Raw genomic sequence first — 20,882 nt, forward strand, 5'->3', positions numbered from 1 at the left:
CACAATGTTAAGATGATTTAAGGCAACTTTATTCTTTTAGTATTATTATTCCAGTGCTGCATTTTCTGGGGGCTTGTCGATAGAAGGGCAAACGTTTCATTTACAGTTCAGTTGCAGTAAGAAAAGACAAGTTAATCTTGTATTGAATTAGAGGAGAGAACATGATTCTGTGAAGATTATATCTAGGCACCTTATTAAAAAAAAATATCAACGAAGTGTAACAAGTTCTTCAGAAGATGTTGGGTGGATGGCCACTGTCTGGTCAAAATCTGCTTTTGTTGCTCCCATTTTGACAGCCACAGCAAAGCCTTGAAGCATTTCATCACATCCTAACCCTTGCATATGAAGGCCTACCACCTTAAAAACAAACAAACAAACAAACATGTTAATTAAGACTTTGGTTTTGCATTGGTGATTTAATACTATAATCAGACATCTCATTGACTCCCCAAACCAGCTTTCTTCATCAATAAAAATAGGCTTATATTTACAGTGTTCTCCTTCTCCAATACTGCTCCATTTGCCAGTTCTGCACAAAGTAGAGCCGTGTGTGGTGTCTAGATAAGTATAAACAGACTAGTTGCTCACAGAATCTTTATTCTTCCCCGTTTTGCTCACCTTCTCCTGTTTAGTTGCACACACCAGTTTCATTACACACTTCGTTTTCCTTTTAGTTACAGCATGATACATTGGGATAAAAGAAGTTGTATAGGTTTTCACATTCTCGCTTCCATATGTAGTTCTAGCTTCCGCTGAAACAGACAAATAGTAAGACCAAAATAAGCATATAGCCTACATAGCTAAGGAAGAGGAACCACAAAGCACAGCAATAATTGCCTTGCTTTAAAAGCCAAAAGGCAGGCTAGACATGTCTGAATTGCTATGCTAAAGTTTTTGAAAGTATTTGATGTGTCTAAATACAGATGTTATGAAGCAAGAATTGGGAAACTGCAGCCCTCCAGCTGTCGTAGGCTGGGTGGGTGGGTGTGTGTGTGTGTCAGGACATCCACCAATACTTTCTACAGCACCTACGATAGTTATTCATAAATATCACAATGCACAACACTTTTTCCTACTCAGTTGTCATTCACACTTGGCTGGCATCTCCTACATTGAAGGCACCTCTTAACATGGCCACATTTCAGTGGAAGTCAAGATGGACACGCCTCCAGTTTTGAACAGATGAGATCCGCAAAGAGCATCTCACTGTCAGCAAATACACAGTGGCTGGTGTAGGTTCCACCCCCTCCTCCATGTGCAGGGCATGCCCACTGGCCCAAAAAAAGACTGGTGACCCCCTCCTGTAATCAAACAACTCCCATAATTCCTAACCACTGGCCATGCAATATCTGAAGGGCCTCAGGTTCCCCATCCTGGTTTAGAGGGCCTGGGCTGCCAATTTTGCAACTCGCAACTCCTTAACCTTTCACTTTCAGAGTTTTAAGTCCCAATTTTACATACCAATATAGTTTTTTATGCTTTGAACAAATTAAGAAAATGTCTTCTGCACTGAAGTTCAGAAGGATCCTCCACTATAGGCAAGGGGAAATGGGAGAGGGGATGAAGCATACAATTCTGCAGCCAGTCTCTAAATTCTAGTTAGCATCTGCAATGTGTTTACGTAGGCACAACCTTTTGTTCTTTATATAGCCTTGCCAAGCCACTGGCAGAAAATGTGCCTAGAGCAAAGGATAAAATGGTATCGCATGTCACAAATGCTTAAGGTTACAGCGCCAATTCTTTTGCCCACTGAGCCATAGGAACAAGTGAGACAACAAGGCCTAAGATCCTACCTTCTGTTAGTCCCACCGTTCCAATAGGTGGGTGACTGAAGACCACGGTAGGAATGTTGGTGTAGTCAAGTTTAGAATCTTCTTTCCTCTCAAAAATCCTGTGTGCCAGTTTCCTTCCAGCAGCTATTGCAACTGTTAAGGATGAAATTTAGGCATGTCACCTGGCATAGTAGCAGACTACAGTGTCCATTGCCACTCTCCTCCAAGGGACGCATGCAGTACAGGCAGGCCCCCCCCTCCATTTACGTGCCGTAGGGTAAAGGTAAAGGAACCCCTCACCATTAGGTCCAGTCGTGAACAACTCTGGGGTTGCGGTGCTCATCTCGCTTTATGTACAGCTTCTGGGTCATGTGGCCATCATGACTAAGCCGCTTTGGCAAACCAGAGCAGTGCACGGAAACGCCGTTTAATGATAAAATGTGGTATCTGCCCCAGTGCAGGCATGCTTACACATGAAGTGAGCCAGCGGATGCAGCTGCATGGAGGAACGACAGTAAAGGTAAAGGGACCCCTGACCATTAGGTCCAGTTGTGGCTGACTCTGGGGTTGCGGCACTCATCTAGCTTTATTGGCCAAGGGAGCCAGCGTACAGCTTCCGGGTCATGTGGCCAGCATGACTAAGCCGCTTCTGGCAAACCAGAGCAGCCCACGGAAACGCCGTTTACCTTCCCGCTGGAGCAGTACCTATTTATCTACTTGCACTTTGACGTGCTTTCGAACTGCTAGGTTGGCAGGAGCAGGGACCGAGCAACGGGAGCTCACCACATTGTGGGGATTCGAATTGCCAACCTTCTGATTGGCAAGTCCTAGGCTCTGTGGTTTAACCCACAGCGCCACCTGCGTCCCAGGAACTACAGACAGCTGTCCATTTACGCAGGGGTTACGTCCCAAGGCACCGCGAATGTCGGTGAAATCGCATATAATTGAAACCCATTGAAATACCCCTTTCCGTACCCGCCCTATTAGTGATGTCTTTATGACGTTTCCAGGTCAGTTCTGGGTTCAGCGCAATGCACGTATTCACAGTCGCACATGTATTAAACACGCGTAAACGGAGCTGCCTGTATTTACACCTCTCCATTGCACTGCCCATTTATTCCTACTCTTTGCTTCCTGATTTTTAACCAGTTACTGATCCGTAAGAGGGCATCTCGCCTTATCCCACAATTGCTACGTCTACTCAAGAGCCTATGTTGAAGAACTTTAACGAAAGGTCTCCTTGATCACCCCTATTCCCCATGCTTGTTATGACTGAAGAACTTGCTGAAATGCCTGAACAACCAGACCCAGTGATTTGTGAGTTTTTAATTTGCCAGGGATGGGGAACACTTGGTCCTCCAGACATTGCGGAACTACAAGTCCCATTGTCCATGCTGGCTAGGGCTGATGGGAGATGGAGTCCAACAACTGGAGGGCCAAAGGTTCCCTGGCCCTGGCCCAGAACTTCATATCATCTCCAGAATTTGCATAAATTATTCTCCATATGATGGGGAACTATAAAGCTTACGTATTATTTACTTGGTGTGGCAGATCTAAAGGCAAACCTGATAGACTTCTAACAAGTTACATTGCCACACAATTCTTTAATTCGCCACACAATTCTTTAATTTTCTGCTAGTGTTTCAGAAATCAGTGATATGGGAGATGCTAAGAGGTCACATCCAGACCTTGTTGATGCAGTAGATTTACTATGATCAAAAGTTGATGAGCAGAAAAAGATCCCCAGGCAACCACTTGATTACTTCCCTGTTCTCCTCTCCCACGTCATCTTTAGTGCAACATGCACAGGTTCCCACAAATTATAGAAACCTTTTAAGCAAAATAGCATCCTAATGTTACCTGGTGTGAGAAGAGCTTTCCCACATACGTCTCCAACAGCGTAGATCCCCTTTCTGCTGGTATTTTGGAACTCGTCAACAATAATATGACCCATAGAATCTACCTTAATGTTCTAAAATTGGAAAGGATAGTTTAAGTCAAACACGACATTCTGGGAAAAGAGTATCCAAGACAAACAGCACTGATTCATCTCTTATTTCTAAGCTGTGTAACTTTTCAGAAAAATTATGTGAACAAGGGAAGGCAGGCCTTTTTCTTCCCACGTAGCCTCAGCACACAAAACACAGGGAACCATTTCAGAGGAGTCAGGCATGAGCTGTATGCTTAGTGACAGGAGCTATGTGGGATATTTTTTCCATAACATTTAAATGACATTTACTATGTTCAGAGCTTTGCATGTATTATCTCAATAATCCTATGAAAAAAATGTAGGATAGCATAAAATATTTGCTGATGGGTGGAGGAATTGCTACCTAATATGGTGGTCTGCTTTTCTTATAAGTATTTCTATTCATTTTTTTTAATAGGCTAATCAGAACAGCTTTCTAACTGAACAAAGTGAGTTTTTAACTGACTAAACACTGCAGCTCCACTCATAACCACAACACGAAGCCAACTATCATATAATCCAGATTCTATATGCAATGTATCAAAATCCCACATTGTCTCAAAGAAATAAAATAATTCCTGCTCACCTGCTGGTCAAGATTTAGCCCCTCTGTGTTTGGCTTTCTACCAATGGCCCATAACAGACAATCAACATCCTCAATAGTTTTAAAGGTGGGTTTCTGACTTGGAGGAGAGGATGTTACAGTTACCGACAGCAGTCCTGAAGGTGACTTTGTGACCGACTTGACCTGTTGAGAGACAGGAGACTTGAGGACAAAGAGCTAAACAGTATGTACAATGACCAAAAAGACTAGCTGCAAAAAAGGTGGATTTTAGGGCTCAACTCAGGGCGCTATACAGGATAAAATACAAAGGAAAAACACAAGTAAATAGTCAAAACAAAAATAACAAAACATTCCTCCCCTCTAAATATAGGCACACAGAGATGATGAAAGTGATACAGTACATAGATAATACCTGAGAATGTTTCCAGACTTCTACACCACCATGCTCCAGCTCTTGGGTACAATTTGAGCTGATCATTGAATCAAAGTTTCTCAGCACCTGTTCAGGAAGAACATTAAATAAGACTGTGAGGACACACAGTATATCCACATAACTCATTCAAGAGAGCTAGTGTAGCAGTTACAGCTGTTTCTGAACACTTGTAATTTCCATATCACTGCATTTTTATAAGAAATTCCTGTAAACCGCTTTGAGGTCCACGTGAAAAACAATATATAAATACATTTACTAAATAGTAGTGGCTAACACCAGTCTGTAAACCTGGCAAGGGCAACTCACTAAACCATAATTCTCTAAGCCTCTCCACCCCAAACCCTCAACATGTGAATAATAATACTGGCCTACTTTGCAGAGGTGTTGTACAGATTATTGAAGACATAATGGGAATTGAACATTCAGCAACATTATACAAACACTTAAGCATTATTTTTTCCTCTTGTTTTATTGCACTCAGGCTTTTGTCCAGAAGGAACCTGGGCAAAGGTTTGCTGCTTTTCAGATTACAATGCGGGTCAATTTCACAAGAAATGAGAAGGGGTGGTGCATTAATTGATTGATCGATCAATCAATCAATCAATCAATCAATCCATGTCAGTTAAAACCTCTCCCCCCACTTAAAATAAGGCATATATACATATATATTTTTGTATGCCACCTTTCCATAGTTCAAACCATGTTCAAGGTTGCTTCCAACATTCTAAAATTACATAATTATGAACAACAAAAGTAGTAATAAACAATAATTAAAACATCAAAAATATACAACCAAATTAAACAATTTCCACATAAATCATAGTAAGATCTAAAATAAAGATACAAAAATTAATACTGATAGCAACAAGCCCCCTCAACAAAACACACTAAATAATGCCCCAGCCCAAGAGGCTGTTCAGCAGTCTCAGCTTTTGTAGCTGGAGTCAGTCCGGGCTCCAGACAAGGTGGAAAAAGGCCTGCAAGGCAGGGAGCAGGTCTTCCAGATCTCACAGCCAAGATGGTTTCTGGCCTGGATCTGGTTTATTGGGAATTCCTTTTCCTCATCCCCTAAGACAACTGTGAATTAAAAGCACTTGCAGCTCTCCACTTTACACAGCACTGACACCGGAAGAGCATGGCAACCTGACCGCAATGGGAAAGTGCATCCTAGCCAGTGAGTCGACTACAGAGGCTGCACCTGTGGCCTTGGACAGAGCAACAGCTGGAAAACTCAAGTAACAGGGTCTGGATTAGCCAGTGCTAAGAGATACCATGTCTTGCAGCAGACAGGTCCTGGATGTCTCATAGCAATGGAAAGAGAAGGTTTGCATGCAGCCGGCTGCCGGGGATTTAGGGAAGGGTCCTGCTTGCGGTTTTGGAGAACCAAGGGAGCTCCTTGGGAGAGGAGAAAAGCTAGAGAGGTTCCCCCCAGCTGGCAAATCAGAGTCTCTCTTCTTGCAGAGGTTTTCAACCTTTTTGAGTCACCAGCTCCCTTGACCAACTGCATTCTTTCTGCGGCACCCCTGTGGGGCTCAGGAGCTCAGCTATGTCACCCCTTGCCTGCAGAGCTGGCAACCTCTCCTCCTTTTTCAAACATCCTCCCTTGTGGAGTGTTCCCTCGGCCTCCTTTCCTCTCTTCTCTCCTTGGAAGTCCTCTTGGCAGCCACAGCTGCTGCCCCTGGTCTGTGAGCTGCCCCCCCACCGCCTCAAAGAGAGGTGTCTCCTCACACTGCCCCCACAGGGGTCTGGGAAGCACCCCCCAGCCAGCCCCAGAGGCACCATTTGCCTGGGGAGCTTGTAGCCAGGGCTGCTGCAATAAAGAGCTGTGTGAGCCTTTGGGAGGCAGAGATGTGAGAGGGTATCAGAAGAGGGAGGGAAGAGGGACAGAGGCCAGTGTTGGCTTATTGGAATGAAGGTATAAACAAAACCAGGTTATTTATGTATGTGATGTCAGCAGCAAGGGTTATAGTGGCAAAACACTGGAAAGATAAAAATATACCCACTAAAGATGAATGGGTAGTCAAATTGTGTGAGTCCTTGGAGCTCACGAAGCTGACAGATGCAATAAGAGATAAAGCTAAAAAGATGGTGAAAGTAGAATGGGAATGTTTAAATAATTATCTATGGGATAATGGTTCATCAATAAAGACCTGGTTATGTTTAGAATTATACCGCATAGGGAAATGTTCCCTGATACCAAGATGAGGGATTCTATGGAATGCAGATAGAGAGAATTGATAAGAATAATGATCTGTTGTGACCTTGACGGAAGCGTACAGTAGACGTTTGTGTTTTGTCTCATTTTCCCCCTCCCCCTTTTTTTCTTCCTTCTCCTTTCCTTTTTCTTTTTTCTTTCCCATAATGGCTTATGTTCTATGCCATGTATTTGGTATTTTTTGTAGGTTTTTTTTTAGCCTTTTCCATTATTATTACTAAGGATTTTTCTTTTGTAATTTGGTTGTTTATATTTATCTTTATATGTTTAAAGCAAAATAAATATTACTTTTTTTAAAAAAAGAAGGTATAAAGAAATCACTCTCTGGCTCATTTTTAAATGGCTTTTTACTCAGAGTTCTGGGCACAGTCTTCCTGCGTGTCCATCTTGCTGGATGAGTGCTTCCTTGCCCAGCCAATCAGTGCAAGGAATTAAAAGCGTGCACAACAGAGCCCTAGCCTTGCTTTTTATTGCATTGGCCAATATACAGCAGAGCAGTCAGGACAATGAAAAAGTGAGTGTGCCTTACCTCACCATAACGTATCAGTAAGGACGTCTTTGAACCCAGGGCTGAAAGAATGCCAGCTATCTCCACAGCTATGTATCCAGCACCGACGACAACACTGCGCCTGAAAGAAGAACGGGTTTTGAGCCATATCTCTCACACCCTACGAAGTTCCTGTTGGAAAGATATTCTACTGCACCCTTAACTATGCTTTGCCTGAGTCCCTCGTACTCAGGGCCAGTGTGGTGTAGTGGTTAAGAGCGGTGGACTCGTAATCTGGGGAACCGGGTTCGATTCCCCGCTCCTCCACATGGAGCTGCTGGGTGACCTTGGACCAGTCACACTTCTCTGAAGTCTCTCAGCCCCACTCACCTCACAGAGTGTTTGATGTGGAAGAGGAAGGGAAAGGAGAAGTCACTTTGAGACTCCTTAAAGGGAGTGAAAGGCGGGATATCAAATCCAAACTCCTCCTCTTCTTCTACTGAGGCAGTCAGGATCTTCACTCAGCAGACAGTTAAAACTATGGAAGCTGCTGCTCAAAATGTAGTGATAGTCATCCTTAAGTAAAAGTAAAGGGACCATTAAGTCCAGTCATGGCCGACTGTGGTTGTGGTGCTCATCTCGCTTTACTGGCTGAGGGAGCTGGCGTACAGCTTCCGAGCCATGTGGCCAGCAAGACTAAGCCGATTCTGGCGAACCAGAGCAGCGCACAGAAACGCCATTTACCTTCCCGCCGGAGCGGTACCTATTTATCTACTTGCACTTTGACGTGCTTTTGAACTGCTAGGTTGGCAGGAGCAGGGACCGAGCAACGGGAGCTCACCCCGTTGTGGGGATTCGAACCGCCGACCTTCTGATCGGCAAGCCCTAGGCTCTGTGGTTTAACACACAGCACCACCCGCGTCCCTATGTCATCCACTTAGATGGTCCTAAAAGGGAATTTGACAAATGCATGGAGGGAGGACTATGCTATCAATAGCTACTAGTCATGAAATCTATATGCTACTTCCAGGATCAGAGACATACCTCTAGGTACCAGTCGCTGGGGAATAACAGCAGGAGAAGGCTACAGCTCTCATGTTTCACCTGTAGGTTTCCTATAGACATCTGGGCAACTACACGTGTTCAGATGCAAGTAAACTTCCTCCCATCTTCCAGAGTTCTGGCCAATGAGTGCAGAAGAACTGGCAAACGTTTAGCTACGTGCTGTGTGCGTTTTATAAATGACTAAATAATTATATGAAAGTTTGGTTAATTTTAATTAACTTAATGACTCAAACTGAGCGTTTTGCTGCACTGATTTGCAAACCACACCACCACAAGCCTGCTAAACTTTCCTCAAAACCCAAACAATGCCAATACAGAGCAAACCGTGTCTGTGTGTGTGTGAACAAACAAGTCATTAGAAGGGATGAGGAGGAATGTTTTGCACTGATATTCAACTGCTCCTAAACAAGAATTTTATAGGTTTCACGTATCTCCCCAAACCAATGTGTCAAACATCTATTTACAAGCCAGACATGAGACTTTGTGCTGATTCTTCCTATTCTGAGCTGCAAGCCAGAAAGTAGGATTGGGACAATCGAAAAGAACTGCTGTTGCATGAAGGAGCCTGAACTCTACAACCTCCAATTTTAGTACTACATAAAGCCAGCCAGTGGGACGCGGGTGGCGCTGTGGGTAAAACCTCAGTGCCTAGGACTTGCTGATCGTATGGCCGGTGGTTCGAATCCCCGTGACGGGGTGAGCTCCCGTCTTTCGGTCCCAGCTCCTGCCCACCTAGCAGTTCGAAAGCACCCTTAAGTGCAAGTAGATAAATAGGTACCGCTTTATAGCAAGAAGGTAAATGGCGTTTCCGTGTGCTGCGCTGGTGCTGGCTCGCCAGATGCAGCCTTGTCACACTGGCCACGTGACCTGGAAGTGTCTTCGGACAGCGCTGGCTCCCGGCCTCTTAAGCGAAATGAGCGTGCAACCCTAGAGTCGGACACGACTGGCCCGTACGGGCAGGGGTACTTTTACCTTTACCTTAAAGCCAGCCAGTAAGGTAAACCTCCTTTAGGTGCAACTCAGCCACTGTTAAACACTTGTGAACCCCATTGCTTTCAATGGAAGACTGGGTGCAAACTTCTACCTACTTTCCTAATGGAAGCAAGCCTCACTTAATTCAATAGGACTTACAATGCATATAATGCACTGTTAGGCACATACTTAAGCCCTCTTGCATTAAAATTAATTGTGTTTACAAGTGCTTTAATTTGTCTGGATTTTGCCCGCAGATTTTTCTAAGGCAACAAAAGGAACAAAGGCTCTAGCTCTAGACTAACACCTGATATGCATCAGGACTGACCAGATGCTATATGGGGCATCTTTAGCAACTCTGCAACTTGCAACAGCAAATACAGCACTATGAGGGAACTCACTAGCCTTTTCCCTGCACTTAAGATATTTATAGACATTTGAGGGATGTACATGAGCCCCACCTCACCCCGCCCATCGCACAGTAACCCACAGCCAGCATGCTCTATTTCTCAAAGAATCTCCATTACGATGTGGAAACTGAGAACAGGTTCACCCTAGATTGGCAACTTACTTGGGCAGCTCTTCAAGGTCAAAAAAACCATCACTAGTAATTCCCAAGCTGGCCCCTGCAAAGCAATGAGACACTACCCTGAATATCAAAGTCCACTTACGTATAAATAGATCTTAGCTATGAAAATATTCAACTTTTCTTACAGCTCATTCACTAATGCAGAACAGCTGCATACAATACAATTCAATACTGCAAGCAGGAAAAACAGGCTTCTCCTAAACTGGGGCGAAGATGGTAAACATCTAAAAAATGCGGCGAATACACTACCACAATTATGTCCGCAGCAATCCTGAAATTGTAAGTTCCTTGGGGCAGGGGTTGCCGGACTTTTCAAAAATTACTCCATGTACATTTATAACCATAATAATTAACATGGAGAGGGGGAGAGGAGGAACATTCCTGAAAAATGCATGTATTCCCCAAAAATCAGCAAAACACAGCGAGCAGCACAGGCGATGAGGGCAACTGCGTTTGCCAAGGATTAATATTACAAAGTACAGCAAGTTATTGCTTAATCTTTTGAAGCAAGAAGCTCAACTGTCATATCAGCTTTTTTAGATCTTTCCTAATCACAGGACGGAGAGAGCTATTTCCATTTGCTTTACCTCACCCTCCATCTAAGGAGCCTTCGTAAGGGAGCTGCTCCCAAGAAAAATCTTGATGAGATTCTTGCCTTTTAGAATAAAATGGGGGGAGGTAACAAGAAGGGCTGGGTGATATCTGGTTTTCAACATCACGATGTATCACCAGCTAAATATTGCAATATAATGATGTATCACGATGTCGGAAATAAGGATGGAACTATGTAGAGGTGAACAGTAGGGCTGGGTGATATCTGTTTTTCAACCTTGTGATATATCACCTGCAAAATATCATGAAATATCAATATATCACAATCTGTGAAGTAAGGATGGAGCTATGTAGAGGCATTGGCAGACTTCACGGTTTTCCCCACATTTTGATTTTTGTATAGCGCATGCGCGCACGCACCCCCATGAGTCACAATATATTGCCAGGTCAAAAACTATGAAACCAATATCACAATATGGACTTTGTTTCGGACAATATATCAATACATCACCCAGCCCTAGGAACAAGGCAATAATGATGATGATGTCATTAGCTTTGGGCTATTTTTGGATGTGAAGTTACTAGATATTTCTATTTCTGAACTATATGCTCATTTAAACTTTTATGTATGTTAAATGAACTATCAACCACTGAATTTGTAGCGTTACATTGTAGTGATATCATAATTTTCATTATGTATCGTTATTATTGGGATACTGTGCTCTGACAGTTTAAGTGCTTTGAGAAACCGTTGTGTCTGCAAAAAATGTGGCATGTAAATGACTTACCTGGCACCTCACTTTCACTGGGGACTGAAGGCTGCCCACCAGTTGCAATCAGGATATGGGGTGCTGTGTATTTTTTACCATCCACTTCAATCGTGCCTTTGCCATCAGGTGTGAACGAAGCATCACCACGAATAGTTTCTACATTGGACTAATGAAATTAGGTTGAAAATGAGCTGTCAATCTATACGTCAATCCAAAGACCAGATAAAGAATTTCACAAGACATTTTAGCTATTCCCTATGTTGTCACAGCGCTACCCGGTTTGTGTGCCGATTTCACTCATCTGTTGATTCTCTCATGAATTTAAATAATTGAACAAGTCTGGGTTATCCAAAGCTCTCCTATATATTTTGTCATAAATTCAGAGAAACCTCTACACCAGGCTTCCTCAACCTCTGTCCTCCAGCTGTTTTTGGCCCACAACTCCCATGATCCCTAGCTAGCAGGACCAGCGGTCAGGGATGATGGGAATTGTAGTCTCAAAACATCTGGAGGGCTGAGGTTGAGGAAGCCTGTTCTATACTGATAGAGCAGGTAGAATTAAGGGCATGTTTACAATGCAGACTTAAATTAATTACTACCTCTATCCAAACTTCTCTAGCGGAATTAGGATCTCAAATAGACAATTCTTTGTACCCTCAGCATACAAACTATACTTCCCAGGGTTACTTAGAGAACGTATGACAGATAGAAAAAAAGATTCATATAAAATCAACATATATTAGCAATGTAGATAGGGCTAAGACATTCTCAGAGGCAGGGCTGCAAATCCTAAAGGATTTCCGGATTGGTGAGAGAGATTTTACAAAAGTGCTGTGCTCTGAAACTAAGAGGAATATATTTCCAAGAGCGAAGGATGGTTGTCTCAAGGGAGTAAGCTGACGAACCAGCAGAGCCCTCTAGATTCTATACTGTGAAACTCATCGCTTGCAGCTGGAGGAAAGAGGCTTAACGATCAGTTGAGGTGCAAAACAGGAACAGTTACAAACCTTGTTCAAATTATTTTGATAGATATCATTCAGTCGTTTCACATAAGCATCACGCTTTTCCTTAATTACTCTGTAATAAAATAAGTTTTGTGTGACAAAATTATCTCTCTCTTGCACTAGCAAAACTATGGCTCAAAAAAACACCTAACCTTGTCCCTCCTTTCAAATCCCCATTCATTATTTGCTTTAGGAATTTACATCCCATCAAAAAAATCAAGATGCAGGTATATTGGGTAGGCAGAACTGTTTATAAAGCCAGTAGCCAACTGTTTATAAAGCCAACATAATAAAACCAGAAGATGAGCCAGTTTTTAAAAGCTCCAAACTTTTTTCTCCATTGACTGAGCTGCTTTGCTGTCAAAAGACAGCCTTGTGCATTTCAATGGGACAGGAATATAAATACCTTATAGTAGATTGGAGGAAATCTGATGAATGGGGTACATTCAGCTACTATTAATGATGCTCCAAATATTTCGCACACCTTCCACTCAGTTTAGTGGGGCAAGCATATTAGAACCTCTTAGTAGATTGTACCCCACTCATCACATTAGTCTGATGGTGCACATTTATTTCCACAGAAAGTAATTTTAACCTGACTTACCGCCAGTTAAACTTCACATCAGATACTTCAAAACCATAATCTGCATGATCATGGATGAATTCAAAGTGAACAGCAGTGTTCCACATCACCTGTTTGGGGGGGGAGGGTGCAGGGAGAACATCCAGGGTTTAATTTAAAAATAAATGAAAAACCAAACACCGCTATTTCTTGTATAATGCAGGATAATGTGAATTTTGATATGTTGGGGGGGGAGGTATAATGCATAAAGGATTTTACACTGGGGCAGCGCTTTAGACATATCAGGCCCACACAACTTGCAACCCACCATGATAAACGTAACCCAGTAGGCATGTTCTGTAGTCTGCAAAATACTTTAAAAACTCAATTTTAAATTCACTCAGTCTTTCTCTAAAGCAGTTCTTCTCCTGGTAACTACCAGCTTTTTTTTATCAAGAATAGTCTGAAAGATCCCCACTCACTCCCAGAGGCAGTGGGACAGGAGACCTGTATCTTCAGACAACAGCCCATAACCTGCCATTTACAACTCTACCTGCTTTGCCAAAAGGATGGCTTCTAGGCAAAGGGCACGCTCCAATTTGCCAGCCTCCCTGCGGCTACTTGGAAGCATCCACTGTCTACAGCGGATGGAGACACCAGCCTTCAATTTTCTATTAAACGATTATGATCCCAAGATTTCTTTTTCATTTTATTTTCCCCAAATGAGCATCATTGCATCAGGCCATTTTGACTGTCTTCCCATCAAAACACGCCAGTGCAATTTCTTAAGTTCATATTTGAGCCTGTTCACGGAGAAAGCAAGAGAAAAACCAGCGACGTTTTCTTTCTAACAATAAAGGACGCTTGCTTCATACATTGCAATGTTGGCTTCTCAACCCCTCAGAACCGGATCAGCCAGAAGAGCCTTGGGAAATTAGGCACTTAGCAGGAGTAACAGCAATCCTAAATTAGACAGCGGAGAAGCGAAGCAATGGCTCCCCCCCCCCCCGGTGTATACGAAACCACACCAGCTCACAATGGCCAAGGGTATAAAGACAGTTGTCTTTTTCTTTCTTTTTCTGCAACAGCTCACGCCTGACATAGATGGGGAGTCCCCAAGGAAAAGTCCCTGGAGTGATCTATAAGGCTTAAGTCTAGCAGACCTCAAGTCTCTGGGACCCCCACCACTGGTAGGACAACCAGTGAAGTGGAAAGACACATGGTGTCTTTTACATGCCATCTAACATCCCCCCAGCCATCTGACAGCATTTATTTTATTATCTGGAATCTTGTCTTTATCTTGATGTTTGCAATTGTAAAATTTTAATTTGAAAAACTAAATAAATAATACAGTCATACCTCGGGTTACAGATGCTTCAGTTTGTGTTTTTTCGGGTTACGGACTGCTGAAACCTGGAAGTACTGGAACAGGTTACTTCCGGGTTTCGGCAGTCACACATGCGCAGAAGTGCAGACGCACCGCTGCGAGTTGCGAACGTGCATCCCGCATGGATCACGTTCACAACCCGAGCGTTTGCCCTCAATGCAATCAAACTGAAACTCAGTATGGAAAATAAGAATACTAAGTTTACTACAGTCAAACCTCGGTTGTTGAATGTAATCTGTTCTGGAAGCCCATTTGGCTTCCGAAACGTTTGACAAACGAAGTGCAGCTTCCGATTGGTTGCAAGAGCTTCCTGCACTCCAGCGGAAGCTGTGTCGGACGCATGGCTTCCAAAAAAGGTTCGAAAATTGGAACATTTACTTCCAGGTTTTCAACGTTCGGGAGCCAAAACGTTCCAAAATGGAGCCTTTCAGGAACCGAGGTTTGATTGTATAGCAAATACATGTTGGATAGGAAGAAATTCTACTTAAAACAATCTAGGATGGAAATGCAGAAAGCTATGCTTGCTCTTTTATCTTTCTACAGGGCAGACAAAAGAAAACATGTCTCCTCCTCCAAGGTGGGACAAAGAAAAAGTAGAAACACCCTGAGAGTATCAGTGTAGCAACTGAGGAAAGGTCAGCACAGATTCATTCAGAAAGACAAGTCTAGGAGGCTTGGCGGTTCCTGTCCACCTACTTCTGCCCATGGAAACCCAGCAGCCTTAATGCAACTGAGCTGCATCCCAGCACTTTCAGCATCATCAACATCATCAACATCAGGGAGAGAGTTAGAATAGCACTCTGATAACAGTGCCTTTTAGAGGAGAAGCAGCTTGCCAGACCACACTGTGCCAAGTGCCCCTCCTGTACAAAATCACACATAAGCAAAAAGGCAGGTGTTTTTTGAGTGATCCGGCCATTTTCTTGTGTTCCTCTGCATTTAGAAGACAATAGTCTCCTTGGGTAGCAATCTGACACATGCAGAGAGCCTAAGAATATATTTTAAAACCATTTCTAGCTGTTACTGCCGCTGAGTTTTCATTTCACACAATTTAAGAATAAAACAAAACAAATTGATAGTGACACGTTAAACGGTTTGTTTTTACCTTTTTAGGAACACATCCAACATTCACCTGAAAAGGAAAAATAAACAGTGTCAAGCGCCAACGCTACTAAGCAAGTATTTAGCAAACATGCACAAACAGGTTACAAGATAATTTGTTATGGATAGCTTTTATTATTTCTTTATTACAGTAGTTCAGAGGCATACTGCCCTAATATACAGTCAACATGAGTGGTAGGCACTGCTATCTTTATCCTCCATAAATTTTCAAATCCCCTCTTAAAAACATTTAAGCTGGTGGGCATCCTTACATTTTGAGGTAGCAAATCCCATAGTTCAACAATGGACTGTGTGAAGGAAGTATTTTCCTTACCTGGATTTAATAAATATGGAGATTATAAGTGACCTACCTTACTTGTAAGGTACTTGACCTGCCCTCTTGTAAGGGTGACTGAGATAATGTGTGTGAAGTACTGGATTCCGGCATGAGATGGAATTCCATTGCTGACTAACAAAACTATTTTAGATTTGGATTTTATTGTTGTCTTGTATAACATGTTACATACATAAAACAAAATAAAAAAATTCCTTCCAGTAGCACCTTAAAGACCAACTAAGTTAGTTCTTGGTATGAGCTTTCGTGTGCATGCACACTTCTTCAGATACACACAGTGCATGTGTTCATGCACACGAAAGCTCATACCAAGAACTAACTTAGTTGGTCTTTAAGGTGCTACTGGAAGGAATTTTTTTATTTTGTTTTGACTATGGCAGACCAACACGGCTACCTATCTGTAAATGTTACATACATGTCTTTGTATGAGTTAATTGCTTCAGAAGCTTTGGTTACAATGTTGCCTATACATTTAAGAAACAAAGATTTGACTACAATAAATATGAGGTATTGCAATTATAAATATAACAGTTGCCTCCTCCATTGTGGAAATTCTGTAGCAAGCTCCTTGAAAGCAGATATGCAATGATGGGTTCCTTATATTCAGTCGAGTGACCAAGAAACAGAACTCAGAATGGAGCAGAAAGAAACAAGACATGATTCTCAATTACTTGATTTTCAACAGAAGAGGACCTCAGAGGAAGAGAGCAAGTTTAGCACCACACTGCTTTGTGGTGTCACCTGACAGGCCCTGCTTCCATATAATTAAATGGTTGCAGCCATTCGTTCCAACTGGGAAAAAGAAATGGGGAAACTTGGGAATATTACAAGAAAGTTAAAATGTACCCTGAATCACGGACAACTGTGTAACCTGGCCCTCACAAATCAAGAACCCAGAAAGGATGACAACAAACACATGATTAAAAATTACCATATTTTTCGCCTTATAGGACGCACTTTTCCCCCTCCAAAAATGAAGGGGAAATGTGTGTGCGTCCTATGGGGCGAATGCAGGCTTTCGCTGAAGCCTGGAGAGCAAGAGGCATCGGTGCGCACCGACCCCTCTCGCTCTCCAGGCTTCAGGAAGCTATCCGCAAGGCTTGCGGGCAGCAGCCTGCAGCCCGAAGCATGGGGCGCCCTCTGGAGCGCGCCCCATGCTTCGCACAGATGTCTGCAAGCCTTGCGAGCCTGGTGGGAGTTGCCGCCGGGCTCGCAAGGGTTGCGGATAGCAGCCTGTTCTGGGGGCTGGGGGGGATATTTATTTATTTATTTCCCCCCCCAAAAAAACGAGGTGCGCCCTATAGGGCGAAAAATATGGTACATTATATCATGTCTTTCCTAAAAGGAAAATAAACTGATCTGTAGAAAGGTCTCTGTGAACTGATAGCAGATACACCGTGTGTAATTTTGTAACCCAAGAAAATATTTAATAAAAACAAAGCTTTAAAAAGATACACGACTCTCCCCCCCCCTCCATTTTATGTTCATAACAACCCTGTGAGGTAGATTAGGCTGAGAGGCAGAGAATGGACCACAGTCCACCTGTGAGCTTCATAGCTGAGGGGGAGATTTAAATCCTGGTCTTCCCAGGACTTTTTAACCACTACCATAACAACTGGCATGTCGCACAGGCATAGCCAGGATTTTTGTTAGGTGGGGCAGGACTTGGGGTCAGGGGCAGAACCAACGTGATTGATCAGTTAGTTAAGTATTTCTATTGTTTTACTTGATGGGGGGGCAGCTCCCCCCCCCCCCGGCTAAGCCCATGGACATGTGATCCTTTTGCAAGGATGATACACAACATTGTGAATTGTACCACATTTTGGGGCATGGAAATAATGCTTGGCATGCAGAAAACAGTGAAAACACTCTTTCAGTAATTCAAAGTTTCAGGGGTTTTTTTGTTTCCTCTCCCCTGAGCCATTTGAAATGTAAAGCTACTAGGGCTGGCACATGAGGGCGGCGTATGGAACATCCTAAAATCTAAGTCATAATTTCTGCCTAAAGAACTAGACCTAAAGATAACACACAGTGGCCTTCTCTCTCTGTCAAATGCATGCACACATTTCCTCTGTTCCTCTTTCCAAGTTCAGTGTGTGTGTGTGTGTCTGCATGCATGTGTGTGTGTGTGTGTGTGTGTGCGCACAAGGAAATAAAAAACAGAAAACAGATTAATGTTCTTATTACAACTTCCCTGTGCTCCTGGTCATCCTTAAGTGTGGGGCGTGGGGCAATTAACACCTGAGAGATGCCCTCCTGACTAGCACCCAGGGAGGTCCCAGGGTTCAATCCCCAGGCAGGGGCTGGGAGACACCCTGCAGAGCCCGTTGTCAGTCTGTGTTGACAACACTGAGCTAGAGGGACCACTGTGCAGCTTCATATAATCATAGGCTTGTAGAGCTGGAAGGGACTCCAAGGGTCATCTAGCCCAACCCACTTCAATGCAAGAATCTCAGCTGGATTATACACGGCAGGTGGCCGTCCAACCTCCCTTTGCAGTGCATTTCACAGAATAATAAAACTGGAAGGGGCTCCAAGGGTCATCTAGCCCAACCCGCTTCAATATAGGAATCTCAGCTAGATCATACACAACAGGCGGCTGCCCAACCTCCCTTTGCAGTGCGTTTCACAGAATAATAAAATTGGAAGGGGCTCCAAGGGTCATCTAGCCCAACCCGCTTCAATGCAAAAATTTCAGCTGGATTATACACGACAGACGGCCGCGCAGCCTCCCTTTGCACTGCGTTTCATAGAATAATAAAATTGGAAGGGGCTCCAAGGGTCATCTAGTCCAACCCGCTTCAATGCAAAAATTTCAGCTGGATTATACACGACAGACGGCCGCGCAGCCTCCCTTTGCACTGCGTTTCATAGAATAATAAAATTGGAAGGGGCTCCAAGGGTCATCTAGTCCAACCCGCTTCAATGCAAAAATTTCAGCTGGATTATACACGACAGACGGCCGCGCAGCCTCCCTTTGCACTGCGTTTCACGGAATCACAGCGTTGGAAGGGACCCCCCGGCCCCCGGGTCATCTAGTCCAACCCGCTGCAAGGCAGGACTCCCAACTCCACCATGAGCCCCGGAGGGCCGCCCAACCTTCCCGGGCGCCTCTTTTCCTCCAGGCCAAGTTTCCTAAGCGCCCGCGAGCCCGGGACTCACGCAGGTGCCGCCGAGCCGCCCTCTCTCCACCACGGCCACCCGAGCGCCGAGCTCCGCCGCCCGCCGAGCGCTGGCCAGGCCGCCCGAGCCGCCTCCCAGCACCAGGTAGTCGAAGGCCGTCGAAGAGGAGGCGCGGAGCTGGGCCATGGCGGCGGCGGCGGCGGCGGCAGCGCGACTAGCAGGAAGGAGGAAGGCCGCCACGGCCAGGGGAGAACGCGGGCGCGGCCACCGCATCCCGCCTCCTGTCCTGCCCCTAACCGAGGCGAGGCGAGGCGGGCGGGAAGGCGGGCCAGGCAGGCCAGGCCGCGGCGCTGGAAGGCGCCAAGACGCGGCGCAGCGCCTCGCTTAGGCCGCCTCAGGGAGGGAAGGAGCCCCTGAGGGAGAAAGCGGGCCCTGACGGATTTACGTATAAGCTACACAAGCTATAGCTTAGGGCCGCACTCACTTCCCCCCAAAAAATTTAAAGGGGAAAAACCTGGATGTACATTTCCAAAATATAAGATATAAAACAAATAAAATAAAACCTACATCCAGCAGCAGGGTTTTGTGTTGTGTAGTTTCCATTGAGCCAGCCTGCTCCCTAAAATATCACTGGTTTGCTCATTTCTACATATAGGGTGGGATGTGGGTGGCGCTGTGGGTTAACCCACAGAGTCTAGGGCTTGCTGAGCAGAAGGTCAGCGGTTTGAATCCCCGCGACAGAGTGAGCTCCCGTTGCTCGGTCCCTGCTCCTGCCGACCTAGCAGTTCGAAAGCACGTCAAAGTGCAAGTAGATAAATAGGTACCGCTCCGGCGGGAAGGTAAACGGCGTTTCCGTGCGCTGCTCTGGTTCGCCAGAAGCGGCTTAGTCATGCTGGCCACATGACCGAGAAGCTGTACACCGGCTCCCTCGGCCAGTAAAGCGAGATGAGCGCCGCAACCCCAGAGTCGGCCACAACTGGACCTAATGCTCAGGGGTCCCTTTACCTTACATATAGGGTGCCTACATTCTGCATGGACTGGTTGCACGGAAACATGTGCAAATGGCTTGAGATACCTATTGGGTCCATAAATGACCATATAGCATATATTCTGTGATAGGAATTTTGAGGTCTTAGACATATGGTAATGTTCATAAGGGTACCAACCAAGCACGTACATAGATCAGCACAGGAAGACTGACCTGGAACCATTTTGATTCCTAAACTGAGCAAATGTTTTCTCTGCAAGGTCAAAGTGGGAAACCTTCCATTGTCTCTTTCCTCACAAATCCTGTCTTAAGGGCACATTTAAGATATGAATAGGGTGTGAGCCTGTGACCTGGCCCAGGAACTACCGGTAAGTATTTCTTGTTACAAAAGATTGGCCAGGCTCCCCAGGAAATCCAATCAAGTAACCTGCCAGACAGGAGATAAGGACAGGAGAAAAACAACATTCAGATTTCTGTTTTAGACCGCCTTTTCTGTGATGTAGGTATGATGTTTCTGGGGGTGGTCTTGATCTACAGGATGGCAATTTCAAAAGTCTTTATAAGGCCTTGCGGCCATTTTTCTGGGTTCCTCTTCCTCTCCTGCAGGTGAGGGGAGCACCCTGTTGCAACAGATCAATAAAGATCAAGCTTACTAGCTGCTTTGCTTCTCAGTATTCTCTGGTTGGCCTCTGTTATCTTCTCCTACCAATAGGGAACCTATGTAAGGACTCTATATGGGCTCTTGGATACCCCATAAGGGAAAAGGGCAATTTTTGTTTACAACAATTCAACACAAAAAACAGCGACAATTGGTTGTTGACAAAGGACATATTAAGGGCCCCATTACCTTCAGTAGCTTAGGGTCTCATCAAACCTCAATCTGGCCCTGCCTGCAACATTTCTTTTTCTTTTTTTATAGAAATCTTTTTTATTGAGTTACGAGGCAGAACCACATTTAAAAACACAAGTCTTC

General features: G+C 44.4%; 1 protein-coding gene across 1 annotated transcript; it reads right to left on the minus strand.

Annotated features, from left to right (window-relative positions):
- Nucleotides 1-80: 80 nt before the first annotated feature.
- On the minus strand, nt 81-19,209 carry GSR (glutathione-disulfide reductase). Its single transcript, XM_081894410.1, has 13 exons — nt 18,961-19,209; nt 15,448-15,474; nt 12,998-13,086; nt 12,397-12,466; nt 11,408-11,555; nt 10,050-10,104; nt 7,484-7,583; nt 4,719-4,805; nt 4,328-4,489; nt 3,633-3,744; nt 1,794-1,925; nt 619-752; nt 81-357 (listed from the first exon to the last, which is right to left on the minus strand). The coding sequence occupies exons 1-13, from the start codon at nt 19,192-19,194 to the stop codon at nt 208-210; spliced, it is 1,500 nt and encodes a 499-aa protein (XP_081750536.1). The 5' UTR covers nt 19,195-19,209; the 3' UTR covers nt 81-207.
- Nucleotides 19,210-20,882: the final 1,673 nt, after the last annotated feature.

This window comes from Podarcis melisellensis (assembly GCF_964234715.1).
Source record: "Podarcis melisellensis genome assembly, chromosome: 17".
Lineage (NCBI taxonomy): Eukaryota > Metazoa > Chordata > Lepidosauria > Squamata > Lacertidae > Podarcis > Podarcis melisellensis.